At 43.1% G+C, this 12,950-nt stretch overlaps 1 protein-coding gene across 6 annotated transcripts in view; it reads right to left on the bottom strand.

The window, feature by feature from the left end:
- Positions 1–12,950, bottom strand: part of Mcc (MCC regulator of WNT signaling pathway) — a 379,948-nt gene that overhangs the window by 150,966 nt on the left and 216,032 nt on the right. Inside the window, exon 1 of one of the 6 annotated variants that reach the window (XM_050149264.1) lies at positions 5,906–6,076. The exons of the other annotated variants lie outside the window; for them this stretch is intronic. Within the exon in view, the coding sequence (XP_050005221.1) occupies positions 5,906–6,061 (156 nt within the window). The 5' untranslated portion in view covers positions 6,062–6,076. Of the gene's footprint in view, positions 1–5,905; positions 6,077–12,950 lie in introns of those variants that run through there. 6 annotated transcript variants of the gene reach the window in all.

The following is a 12,950-nucleotide window of genomic DNA, read 5'->3' as shown; positions in this document are numbered from 1 at the left end:
CTAGGCTTTATAGTGAGACCTTGTCTCTAGAATCAAACTAAAAATCTCAAAATCTAGAGGAAGAAACAGACCTTCCCCAATACACACACACACACACACACACACACACACACACACACACACACACACACAGGGTGGCGGGGATACTTCATTGGTTTAAACCCCAGCACAGCTGATCTCAAGCCACGGGCTGTGAACAGTTGCTGGGAGAGGAGAATCACTGTTTACTGAGGACATAGACCCTGGTAGATTTCCCATGCTGCAGCAGGTGCCCCACATCCATGCAGGTATAGGCAGCACTAACTGGACTTAGTGGATCATTAAAAAAAAAAAAAAGACATGAAGTTACGAGCTGGTGTATGGGAGGAGCTGGGGGTTATATATGATATTTAATTGTGTGCATGTATAAATTCATTTTTTACATGAAATAAATGAAAGTTGGCATCCAAAAAGCATCCAAAAATAAGGAGGGGGTCCTATAAGTACTTTTCTCAATGAAATTGACCACAGTAGGGTGTGTATGTGGTGTGTGACACACTAGCTACATACACCACATATCTTGGAATTTAGCCAAAAAACTTTAATGAGAACATTTTGGTAACCAAAATGACAATTAATTAAAGCTATTCCTCAGGCTACATTGTTACCATGTCTTTTTCTTACACTAGGGTATATTCAAGATCTCTTCTTTCTTTGAGGTGGAGGTTATCACACCAAGAAAGAAAGATAGTCGTTCTACATGGCAGCACACAAAAATGGAACACACACACACACACACCTCATCTGTGGAATAAAATGTTAGAAGGGTCTGGAAGTCATAGAGTACAATCTTTAATTAGGGGATGAACTCTGCCCTCTGCCTGCATCCCTAAATTATGATGTGACTGTGTCTCTATGATGAACAGCAAAGCTATGTCATTTTTTTTTTGTGTGTGTGTGTGTGGGGGGGGGAGTCTCACTTGTGTAGCCCTGGCTGACCTGGAACTTGCTATGCAGACCAAGCTAGCTTCAAACTCACAAAGATTCCTTTGCCTTTGCCTCCCCAGTTCCAGAATTAAAGGATGCTCCACCAAGCTCTGCTTCTCATTTTCTTTGAGAGGGAAAGCAGAGACCTTGGGCACAGACTACGGAGCACTGAACGTGGAACTCCTATCCTGTCCATCCCCAGGAGAGATGGAGAGTCAGACAGGAAGAGCCCATGCTTGTGGAGGATGCCTCAGCACTGTTCTCAACTCAACATACCCTGGGAGGCCGGAGAAGGGGAAAGATGCCTGTCAAACAGTCTTCCCACATTCTCTGCAACTTAATCTGCCCCACTGCTGTGGTCTAGTTTAGAAAGGAGCTGTAATGGAGGATTTAGCATCTGATTCCTCAGAAGAAGCCAGAAGGGGAAGCAGCTGTGGAGGGGAGGGAGAGCCTGTCTCTCCATCAAACTTCTAATCAGCCTAAGTGATGCTGGCTCAGAAACACATTGTCCATGAACAAGTAACTCCAAATGCATGCTGCGGAGAGGTGGAGCCCTTGCCTGACTTATTCATTGTATTCTTTAGTACCTTAAATATAGTTTATCTTCCTGAGATTGGTTTGTGTTTTTGTCGCTGGGAGGGTGGGGCATAGCAGTGTTCCAGGAGCCCAGCTGAATGTCAGACAAGGGCAAAGGGCAAGGCCTGCTCTGCTGAGTGCCTCTGCTTTCTCCTGATTACTGCATCGAAGCCAATCTTCTGGTAGGGCTGAGGGACTAGTTAAGTGGGTTCTGCTTTCCCCTTCTGGAGACCAGTGCCAAAGCTGAAATGAACTCCCTCATCACCAATGTGGGTGCACTCCCACCAATCCTAGTCTAAAAACCGAGCACCCAAATAAATTAACTATGATTTCCCCCCACATTATACAGTGGGACTACCATCTTTTAGAAGATGAAGGTTCTCTCAGACATTTCAGTTGTTCACAGACCTTTAAGTTGCATACCATATGCTTGGCAATCTCTTTTGTGTACACAAAATCCACTCAAGACTTGAGGGGCAAAAACTCATCACTTTTAGGTTTTTTACTGCTTAAGAAATACAAAATTTAAAGTACTAACTGTTCTTCAAAATAGAAGCAGGGAGTATTTAAAAGCAGCATGTGAATGACCTATACTACAGAAACATTCAACACACTGTAGATTTGGGGGTGGGGGCAGCTCGAGACAGGGTTTCTCTGTCCTGTGGAGCCTGTCCTGGAACTAACTCTTATAGACCAGGTTGGTCTCAAACTCACAGAGATCTGTCTGCCTCTGCTTCCCAAGTGCTGGGATTAAGGGAGTGCACCACCACCACCTGGTCATTGTAGATAATTCTACAAGTTTCTATTTCTTATGGAGGAAAGGTTAAGAGTCTAAAAAGAAAAGCTAACGAAACCTCTAGGCACTTTTCAACTGACTCCTATCTCGAGAAGATGTTTCCAGATTGTTGGCAACAACCTCTTTGCTGTCCATCTCATTTGTAACGCATTCATTGCTTTTATCCATTTGATTGTTTAGATGCTGGGGTGCCAGAACTTCATTGAACACAGTTGTTGCCAAGTAAGCTTGGGAGCTATTGTTGGGGAGGTGCCTGGCTGTCTGCGTACACAGGAAGGTTAGAGGAAGCAGTCTTTGGCAGCAGGCAGAGTGCTTGCCTTGGGGCCCCCGAACTGCTATTCTGAATTCCCATAGTCACTCATTAACACCCCCAAGTCACAGTCAATGCCCAAATGCTATATCCTCTCCATAAGTGTGTCTAGTAATGGTTCTAAGCAGTTGTTTTCACTGTTTGAGGAAGTCTGGGGTGTATCTCAGTGATCTAATGGTAGGCTAGCCATAAGCAGGCCCTAGGTTTCATCTACATCTCGGCAGAAAAAAAAAAAAAAAGATTACTTAAAGACATAAAATATGAGGTTAAAAACAGCACCTTGTAGATCACATTGCATTTTATCAGTAATAAAATATTTACTGAAAATTGTGGTTTTAAATTTTTAATGTTGAGTCCCAGTTTGGGTTTATTGAATTTCCGTATGCTTATTCTCACTGCACATGGCAGAAAAATTCCACTAAATGGAAGTGGGTTTTTTTGGGGGGAGGGGGGTAGATGTTTGCTTTTGGTTCCAATAGACCACAAATTATGATAAGGTACAACTTAAAGTCCCCAACCAGAAATCCCCAAAGTTAGGGGCTCCTCTGAAGGGGGCACTGAGCCCTTTTCCAGCAGGGAAATTCCTATGGATGCTTTTCCTAGCCCAGTGTGCTCTGTAAGCATTAGGTGCAAATTAAGGTGGCTGTTCACATGTCCTGGGCTGGTGGCAAAGAGCCAGTCCCTCAACAAAACATAAGACAAAAAAAAGCAAAACAGCCCTTCTCAACATTTCATTTCCCATGGGGACTCTGAAAATAGCAAGTGTAGACTTCCCGCAGACAAATAGACACATATTATTAACCAGACTCTCAGCTTAAACACTTGGGTCTCTATTTAGTCAGGGTTCCTTAAAACAAAACTATATTCTCTTCTCTGACTCAGGCAAGAAAACCGGAGGGGCAGTGTGATTCTGAGGAGCATCTGCCAGAGAGAATTAATTAACTAACAGGGAAGCTAATAAACGTGAAACCGTTTTGGTTGAGGCCAAGACTGGAGCAACAGCCAGGGCTCTAGAACCCTGAGTGGCCCAGTCTGTTCTCCTGTGAACTGCGCAGGTGTGAACTGCGCACATGGCTCTTGGCGACTCCATTACGGACTCCCGCCAGCCTAAGCTGCTATCAGAACAGACTTCCCCTGCTTCAATCTCTCCTTCTAGAAGCTAGGTCTGACTCTGAATAAAGCCCAGGGTATACAGAACCTGTGGAGATTCCTAACATTTTCTTAGCGTATTTGTTCTTCTCTGAACTTTATTTTGAACAGTAACTCACCTAAGGAAATTCCTATAAAGTACCTATTATAGGCAAGCACATTCTAGGCAAAGTGAAGACTCTTTGCTCACATCATAGAACCTTGACTGCAGTAGGTAAACTGGCCGGGCTGCAGGAGTTGGGTGGAAGGCAAAGAAAATACATTGTTCTATCACAGCTTTGTTTCCATCACCTGGTTTAAGATTGCCACCTCACCAATAAACACATACTTCCTTTCAGTACATCACTTTGATAAGAGGAACATCCCTCAAACATTCAGACACATCCTTGATGCCTCCTGACCGACGACTGCTGGAACGTTTCCCATGGGAATCCTAATACCCTGCCAGTACCACTCCTGAGAAGACACTCCATCCTCCAGTACCACTCCTGAGAAGACACTCCATCCTCCAGTACCACTCCTGAGAATACACTCCATCCTCCAGTACCACTCCTGAGAACACACTCCACCAGGTACCACTCCTGAGAACACACTCCACTTGGCACTTTTTCCAATCTATTTCAAACAGTGATCCAGACCTTGCTCACAGAAAATCTTAAAACAGTTTATACAGAGGATGCAAACTGTTTCCTTACTCAGCTCCGAACTGGATGGACCCTTGAAGCACCTGTCCTTATCTTTAAGCATCTATTGGAGGCAAAAACCACTGAATTTTTAAAAACCGAATTGCCAGCGGATCAGAAGCCTCTTAAGACGCCCAGACTCTGTCAACAGTATGTTTTCTTCTGTGTAAATTCCAAATGCAGCATCATTAATCCAAACAATAGCTCTTCAAATGGCAGCGATGCCAGAGAAACCTCAGACGAAAGGTCAGAAGGACTTGCCTAAAGTCCAAATGGTCGCTACTAACTTCAAATCTTTTATAAGTACAGCAAGATGATCCAAGATCACTCTCCCCTTCACCGAGGAAAAACCCAGCCAGGGAATGGAGGAAAAGGTTTTGCCTGAAAACTGAACAAAGGGTTTAACAGTCCTTTGCTTAAAATACTCAAGTTGGTCCAGGAGATGTAGGACTGCGGGCCCTGCTCCTGCCTCAGACGCACTCCACAGAAACGAAAGGAGAAGCTGAAGGGTGAAACAACTCCTGATATATCCACATGACACTTGGTGGAGTCCCTGACAATCTCATATACAATGGCTTACTTGAAGTAAACCACTGGAGTAGCTGCTTCCAGATCCAAGGCAGGATCACGAAGCCGAATGGACTCCAGTGTGGCAGGCTATCACGTGTGAACTGATATTAACAAACCTTCTAAAGCTCTGCCACTCAGGTATTCTGAATGCCATCAATCTAAAGACCTCAGATGCAATCTCCCTAATTATCTTTAAGCGTGGAAGTGGGTGTGTTTCTCATTCTCGGTGCTCTTTCCTTGGATCTCACCACTTACCTCCCGGCACTCACCGAATACTAATGGAAACTGGACGTTTTTCCGGAATGTTCCCTATAAACAGACGCACCTTCATCTACCTCTACTGCAAAAGGCACTTTGTGCTACAACCCCGTGGGGACGTCACCTGCTGGATCAGCTGGTGCAGCCTCAATGAAGATGGAACATTGAATTGGGAAACCCACTCCAGGCACCTCCCCTGTGCCTGCTGCATTGATTTGTTCTGAACAGTCACAGACAGATGTTCGCTGGCATCCAGGAACCAGAGAGAATTAGGGAATGTCAGAGCTCGGAAGGATACAAGTTAACTCACTTAATGAATCAAGGATAGAAGTGAAGAAACATAGCTGAAGTGCTCAAAATCTGTTCTTGTAAGAGACCTTCTAGAAAAGAAGGGCTTAGTGAGCTGCCTAACAGAACAGAACAGAAGGACAGACAGAACATACCAGTTTCTCTGAGACCCTCATAATGTAACCAGAAGGGTAAAAGTCACGGAGGAGAGAAGATGTCCTCAGATTTTAGATTACTTGCAACAGGAAACCCACATCCACCCTGCACCCAGATGAGGGACAGTGGTGATCAGAGTGGCCTGGCACCTACCTGAAAGCAGCACCAGGCTGTGAAGTCACGGCTTTCATTTTCAAATCCAACTGTGTGTCCGAAATGCTGCAGCCTTTGTAAGCAGGGTTTGATGAAGGGTCTGTGGCTATTAAAGTTCCACTTGAGGAGAAAAGATGTTGCGATGTAAATTCCCATACACCCTTCCACCAACCAGCTGTCGATTAAAGCTAGGTGCACAGTGTCTGCCCTACAACAGAAATGGACAATACTTCCTCAAATGCCAGAAATGTTTGTGACTAGGATGGGTGTTTATAGATTTTATTTTTCTTAATCCTAACATTGCAACGTTTTACTTTTGTGGTATTGGAAAGAGAAGTCTAATTTAAAAGAAGTCTTGTTACAAAAAAGGTGGAGAAGCAACTGAAAAAGATTGCTAAGACTGCTTTCTGGCCTTCACAGAGTGCACGCACGCACGCACACACACACACACACACAACAATCAAATAATTTTCAAAAAGGTCTTGTCCTCAGATGGCTATCTGCTAATAACCAGCTAAGTCACTCCAACTTGGTTATTTTAGTTGTCTTAATGACTGGTTTTATATCAGAAAATGGTATGACTAGATGTACATTGCAAAAAAAATGTATATTTTTGCAAAAAATGCACGTTTTGTTATTTGCTAAAGATAAGCAATGCAAACATGTTAATAACCAAATGTGTTAGAAAAATTATCAGTAGCAGTACTATTCAGTCTTAATTTTCCACTTCCTTTTTTATTCAAAGTGATATAACAACTTATTTCTAAAAGGGCCTAATTAAGTGATTTTGTTTTTCCATTTGAGCCTTACCAAACACCGAGCTAATAAAAATCACCCCATCAAATTGCTCTGAGCACAACTGCAGCCTTCTTTAATGGCCTCCAACTATCTCCTTTCCTCGAGAGCGCTCACCACTCATAGTATCTCAATCACTTCTTCCCAAATGTGGGGAAAATTCCACAATTCCCAGGGCACCTCACAAAGAACAGACACTTGTAAAAACCTCAAAGAAAGCGTGGTGGCGCACTCCTTTAATCCCAGCACTCGGGAGGCAGAGGCAGGCGGATCTCTGTGAGTTCGAGGCCAGCCTGGTCTACAAGAGCTAGTTCCTGGACAGGTTCCAAAGCTACAGAGAAACCCTGTCTTGAAAAACTAAAAAATCTGAGACTTGGTCAAATAATACCATACACTCTGTGCAGCACGCTGTACCTGGGGTAATTCACATAGCCACTTCCAAGCAGTCTGATCCGGAAGTAGTCCGTCCCTGATGGTGACGCAGGCTAAGGCCATCGCAGAGGTGACTTCAACTCCTGTCCTACAGCTGCGGACTTACTCACTGATGTAACTAACCTCTACACTTTAAATCAATATAGTTTACCGAACAGCTTCTCTTCTATACATCTGCACCCTTAAACAAAAGCCAGCTCGCGCACTTATTTTTTCTTTATTTCTTTCCTATTTTTCCTCTGGCAGTAGGCTAAAGGCAGGCCTAGAAGAAGTTTAAGGGCTGGAGTGATGGCTCAGTGGTTAAGAGCGCATATTGTCCTTGCAGATGGCCTGAGTTTGGATCCTAGCACTCAAATCAGGAGGCTCTCATACCTGTAACTCCAGCTCTGGGGGGATCTGACACCTTTGGCCTACACAGGCACACACACACACACACACACACACACACACACACACACATTAAAACAAAAATAACTGATTTTTTTAAAAACTAGAGTACACCCCTCCTTTAGCCAAATAAAGACAACTTGAAACTCAAAATAAATGACAGTGATGATTATAACACTGTAAATATTTTTATAAATTGTCAATTTTATTGATACTAAAAAGATTTTGAAGCAGAAGGCAGCAGAAGTCTTGTAGTGATGAATGCCAATATCATTTTAATGATAGAAAAGGAAACTGAAAATTTAATAAACACTAGAGCAATTGATTCTATCAAGAATCATGGACAGAGGGGCTGGGAAGACAGTTAAGTGGTTAAGAGCACTCACTGTTCTTCCAAAAGACCAGGGTTCTATTTCCAGTACCCACATGGTGGCTCAGAAACACCCCAGGCAGACACATGGTATACTCACATACATGCAGGCAAAACACCCATACATATAAAATAAAACAAATTTTAAAAACTTTTAAAAAGAATTACTGGCAGAGACTAAAATTTCTGAACAAGGGTTGTTGGAAATTAATTAGTTATGCCTACTTACAATAGGGAAATCTGGTGGGTACCACCAGAACTTGGTGATTCAGAGCAACACTCGGAATCAGGATACAGGATCCCATGTACCTACTGATCTATATTCCTGTCAATGTGTACACACACACACACACACACACACACACACACACACACACACATTTCTCCTGAAAATACCCAGGTTACCAATTGAAATATAGCTTCCAAATAAATATCAGGGTCCTTTAAAACATTGAGAAGAAAAGTAAGGATATAAATAAGACCAATGCAACAGAATGTTAGGATCAGTGAAGTGAATGTCACTGGTAGCTGTCTGAATTATCCTGTAGCTGTGTGAACTGTGACTGAAATTTTTATACTAAGGGGGAACATTAACATGAATACCTAAGGCTTTTAGATGAAGAATATAAATAAAATTGTCTGGAAGGGTATAGAAAATTACTGAGAACCACCATGTATTTTGGGGGGTGGGGGATAGACATGGTTTCTCTGTAGCTTTGGAGCCTGTCCTGGAACTCACTCTGTAGACCAGGCAGGCCTTAAACTCACAGAGATCCACCTGTCTCCTGCCTCCCAAGTGCTTGGATTAAAGGCGTGCGCCACCACCGTCAGGCAAAATAATGTATTCTTGTAGCCTCTCCAGAAGAGAGGGGACCTAAAGTCCATTCATTTGGTTAACTACCTGCTGAGAATCTATGGGCCCAGCATATTCTGGTTGTCAAACCTGAAGATGGCTTTGCAGGTGAAGGGTCTTGCTGCCAATCCTGATGACTTGAGTTCAATGCCTTGGCACTTTATACATGAACTGTCTAACCTTTGTTAAATTCTTGTTGGACTTTAAAATTTAAAAAAAACATTTAAAAATATCTCTATTAAAAATTCAACATACAGACTCTTTAGAGAGCTAATAAATATATCAATGCCCTTAAGATACAACTCTCAGGTAGTGTGGTTTTAGGTGACACAGTGGGAGGACTCATGTCTCATCTCACGCATTAACAAGGAATCCTGTGGCATCTTCAGAAATAAGTTCATGTGGCATCATCAAAATTACTAAGAGCCTCCAATCAAGTTCTACACGCCGCCAATCTCACCATGCAGCACAGTGAGCTGAAGGCTACATCTTTACTTTTTCTCCTCTTTAGGGGAGAAAGTATTTCACTTGGATTTTTCAATTTAGCAACATTATAATTCTGATCTAATGAGTGAAAAAATTTTATCCCTCAAGAGCAGAAGGAGTAGACTAATGCAGGCCGATTAGAGAAAAGGGTGGCTTTCCTCTTTGAAGATAGGGGATGAATACTTGAAGCTCTAGTTAGAGTCCTAGCACAGAACCCTAACATAGTTCTAGACAGAAACCTAGTATCTAGCTTGACCTCTGCTCTACAAGGGTGTTTGCATGACTGCATGGCCACAGATTGCTGTTTTTCTTCTAGGCACCGAGCTGAAATATGTAAGATTGCAGAATATATTCCATCAGATGCCCACACCATGGACAAAGCTAATGGAGTCTTCTGATTTGAAAGAGATGAACCCAACAAACACCGCCCCTCCTATCAGATTTTCCCTAGCTACAGAATTCACATAGAGCAGTCGATTGCTTTGAATTCCTCGTGCTAATGCAAACTCTATTTTTCAAAATTCCACATTCCTGAAACGGTTCCCTGTGAGAGCAAAGCACCAAGAGGCTTGACCGCCAATCACCAGTGGGAAGAGAAGACAGACATTTTCTATCGAGCCTTAATAGACTGAGACATTCTCCTTTTTTTAATGCTTCCCATCTCCCATCAACTTCCCCGTTGCAGAGACCCCAACTATCACACTTCCAACTAACTGAATTCAGTAGTTCAGCTTCTGACTCCCATTCTCATGATATCTCAGAAAACACGCTGTCATCTCCCCAAATGGTTACAGGATACAAAGCCTTGAGAAAGTAGTAGCCTGTGTCTTTTTATAAAGTAGATATTCCCACCAAGCTCACTCAAAGGAGGAAACCTCTCAGAATTCTTTTAGGACAACACGACATGGGTTCTGGCATTTCCGCATCAGTCATGGCCCCCCTTCATGGGTGCTTTGTTCCTATGTCAAACGTGCTAATGATATTTTTATTACTCTCTGACCCCCTAGATATCATCTGTGAACTGGAATTTCCTCTAGAGAAGAATGTTAACAGAATTCCTTAGCTGCGATGAAAGTTACAAGTAATATCTCTATGAAAGTTACAGTTACCGAATTGCCAATGTGCATGAGATAAAATATACTGGATTTTGAGAAGGTATAGAATACCATAGTTTTGATAATTTCAAGCCTATTTTGCCTACATCTACTTTCTATTATCACTAATAACTTATTAACTAAGTTTTACAGGACCTATCGTGTGAATTCCTAAGTTATATAATGCTGTTACCCCACTGGCATATCACAACTTCAAGCACAGAACGTTTATATGATTTGCTAGCTAGTTAATGGGATTCTAATGAGCAAAAATAAAAAGCATCACTTCCAGCATTAAACTTTCCAAACTCTAAGGAGGGGAGAAAAAAAACAAAAACAAACAAAACCCAAGAATAAAAGATATAGGATAGAAGAAATGGCTTAGAAGTTAAGAGCAAGTCCTGCCAAGGACCCATGTCAGACAGCACACAACTGCCCGGAACTCCAGCTCTAGGGGATCCAGCCTCTGGCCTCCGAGGCACCTGCAATCACATGAACATATCCATTTACAGCCTCACACACACACACACACACACAAGTACAAATAATAAATTATTTAAAAAAAAAGAAGATATTTCCATATACTAGAAGTGATGGGGTGACCCAGAATCTTTTGCTGACTTGTATTAGTATGTTTTACTCAATCCAGTTAACTTTATATGACTGCATTATGTCCTCCAGTGCTAGAATCATGGAGCCTACAGAACTGACTTTAGGATCCATGTTCCAGAACTAGATAGGCAGATACAAGCACACAACAACCAAGGTTGGACTAACGTGCCATACACTCGACCAAGTCAGTCAGCTTCCAGGTACCTCCAAACAGCATTCCATTTCCATAAAGCTCCCTACAGGAGAGGCTGCGGGGTCTGTCAGCTTATTCAGAGGGTCCCTACAGCAGCATTCCAATTCAGATTCTTGCACGAGTATATGCACATGTTCAAGGTATCAATACTTAGAAACCCTTTAACGCTAATGGAAGATACTTTGAAATGCTATTAAAGCAAGGAGGAACTTATTTGTGAGCTAAAGGCTATATAATTATAAATTAAATATAAGTAACATTTTTGTAAGGGAAAACATCCATACAGATCTTCAGGGAAAAACAAAACAAAACAAATCCCCCCCCAAAACTCCAAGTCCTATGATAAATGCTTTGCTTGAAGAGGGCCTGGAGCCAGATGCTCTGGGCTCAAAGCCAGGCTCTACCATTCCCCTATGTGACCTGGGTAAATTTCTTAACTTCACAGCTATAAAATAGATATTATTAAAGTATCCAGCAAGGAGGGGAGCCAGAACTTGGGGTAGCTGAAGCTTACAATGTGAGCCTCTATTTTAGGCTTGGACTGCATGTAGCTAGTTTGGCAGTTTCAAAAAAAAAAGTGGCCACAGAAGAGGAGAATCGCCAGGCAGAGAGTTTCAGCTGCAATGCAGTAAATCCATTTCCATGTCCACCAGAGACAGTTGGCAAGGAGATTAAACAAAATGAGGAGTGTAAAGCCTATGGCATCCAGCACGCAGTAGGTACTCTATAAACTTATTGCTAAAATTAAGAAGACAACCTTATGCTAGAGCTGTCGAGTAGTATAGGAAGAGTGTGAGACCACGAACCACGCTGAACAGATCAAAGCCTCACGCAGCCACATTCCTGTGGCTAAACACACCACCAAGGCCATCAACTGCCCAAAAGAAGGGCTGAAAGAAACATGAAAAGTCATAAAAATAAGGCCAGGAAGAGCCACAGAACAAACAGATCTACAATGTCGTTTGCCAAACCTACTATTCCAGAACCAGAGCCTAAGAACACCCCTGCAGAGAAGGGAAGAGGAGCCTAAAGAGAAAAGGGGAGAGTTGGAGCTAGCAGTGGCCGGACAAACCTGCAGAACCTGGAGATGCCCACTGGAGTGGGTGCGTGTTCCGCGACTGTACTTCTTATGCCTACATACCTTGAAACAGTTTCTCGGCAAGTTGTGGAAAAGGCAGAATTTTGTGCACCTTTTCAATGCTTTGTTATTAGCACAGGGGACTCTCCATGGCGGCTGTGGGCAGAGCATGTGTCACTACCACAGTCTCTCCACTTCCACTTATCTGTGGAAAACGTCCTTCCCTGGTGGTCTTGAGACTTCCTCTTGACTCCAGGGCTGAGGGGTTCCCTGATGTTCTCAGTGGTGGTCACCTTGGCACAAGTGCCAGAGGTGTGGGAAACCCCACATTCATTTCTAAGTCTTCCTCTTCCTCCATCACCAATACAGACCTAACTCCCTTGAAACCGGAGACCTGCCAGGACCTGAGACCTGCAGGCACCGAAAGCCAGCTGGGATGTGAGAGCTGGCAGGATCTGCCCCTCTAACCTTAATTTTGCCGGTGTGCGAGGCAATCTGAACTCTGCAGTAATGCCATGAGACGATGTTCCTCAAAAGAGCAGTGGTTCTTGTGGGAGACTGTGGATCGTTAGACTGATAATTCTGCCAATTTCATTTCGTTTTTGAAAGTCTGAATCCAGCTGGGAGGCGGTGGTCGCGTACTCCTTTAATTCAAGCACTCAGGAGGCACAGGTAGATGGATCTCTGAGTTCGAGGCCAGCCTGATATACATAGTGAGTTCCCAGACAGCCAGAACTACAAAAAA

The sequence above is a fragment of the Alexandromys fortis genome, unplaced genomic scaffold (assembly GCF_014885135.2).
Source record: "Alexandromys fortis isolate MF-2015 unplaced genomic scaffold, M_Fortis_MF-2015_v1.1 scaffold_60, whole genome shotgun sequence".
Taxonomy (NCBI): domain Eukaryota; kingdom Metazoa; phylum Chordata; class Mammalia; order Rodentia; family Cricetidae; genus Alexandromys; species Alexandromys fortis.
The sequence above is the reverse complement of the archived record's forward strand: the minus strand, read 5'-3'. Positions and strand labels throughout refer to the sequence as shown.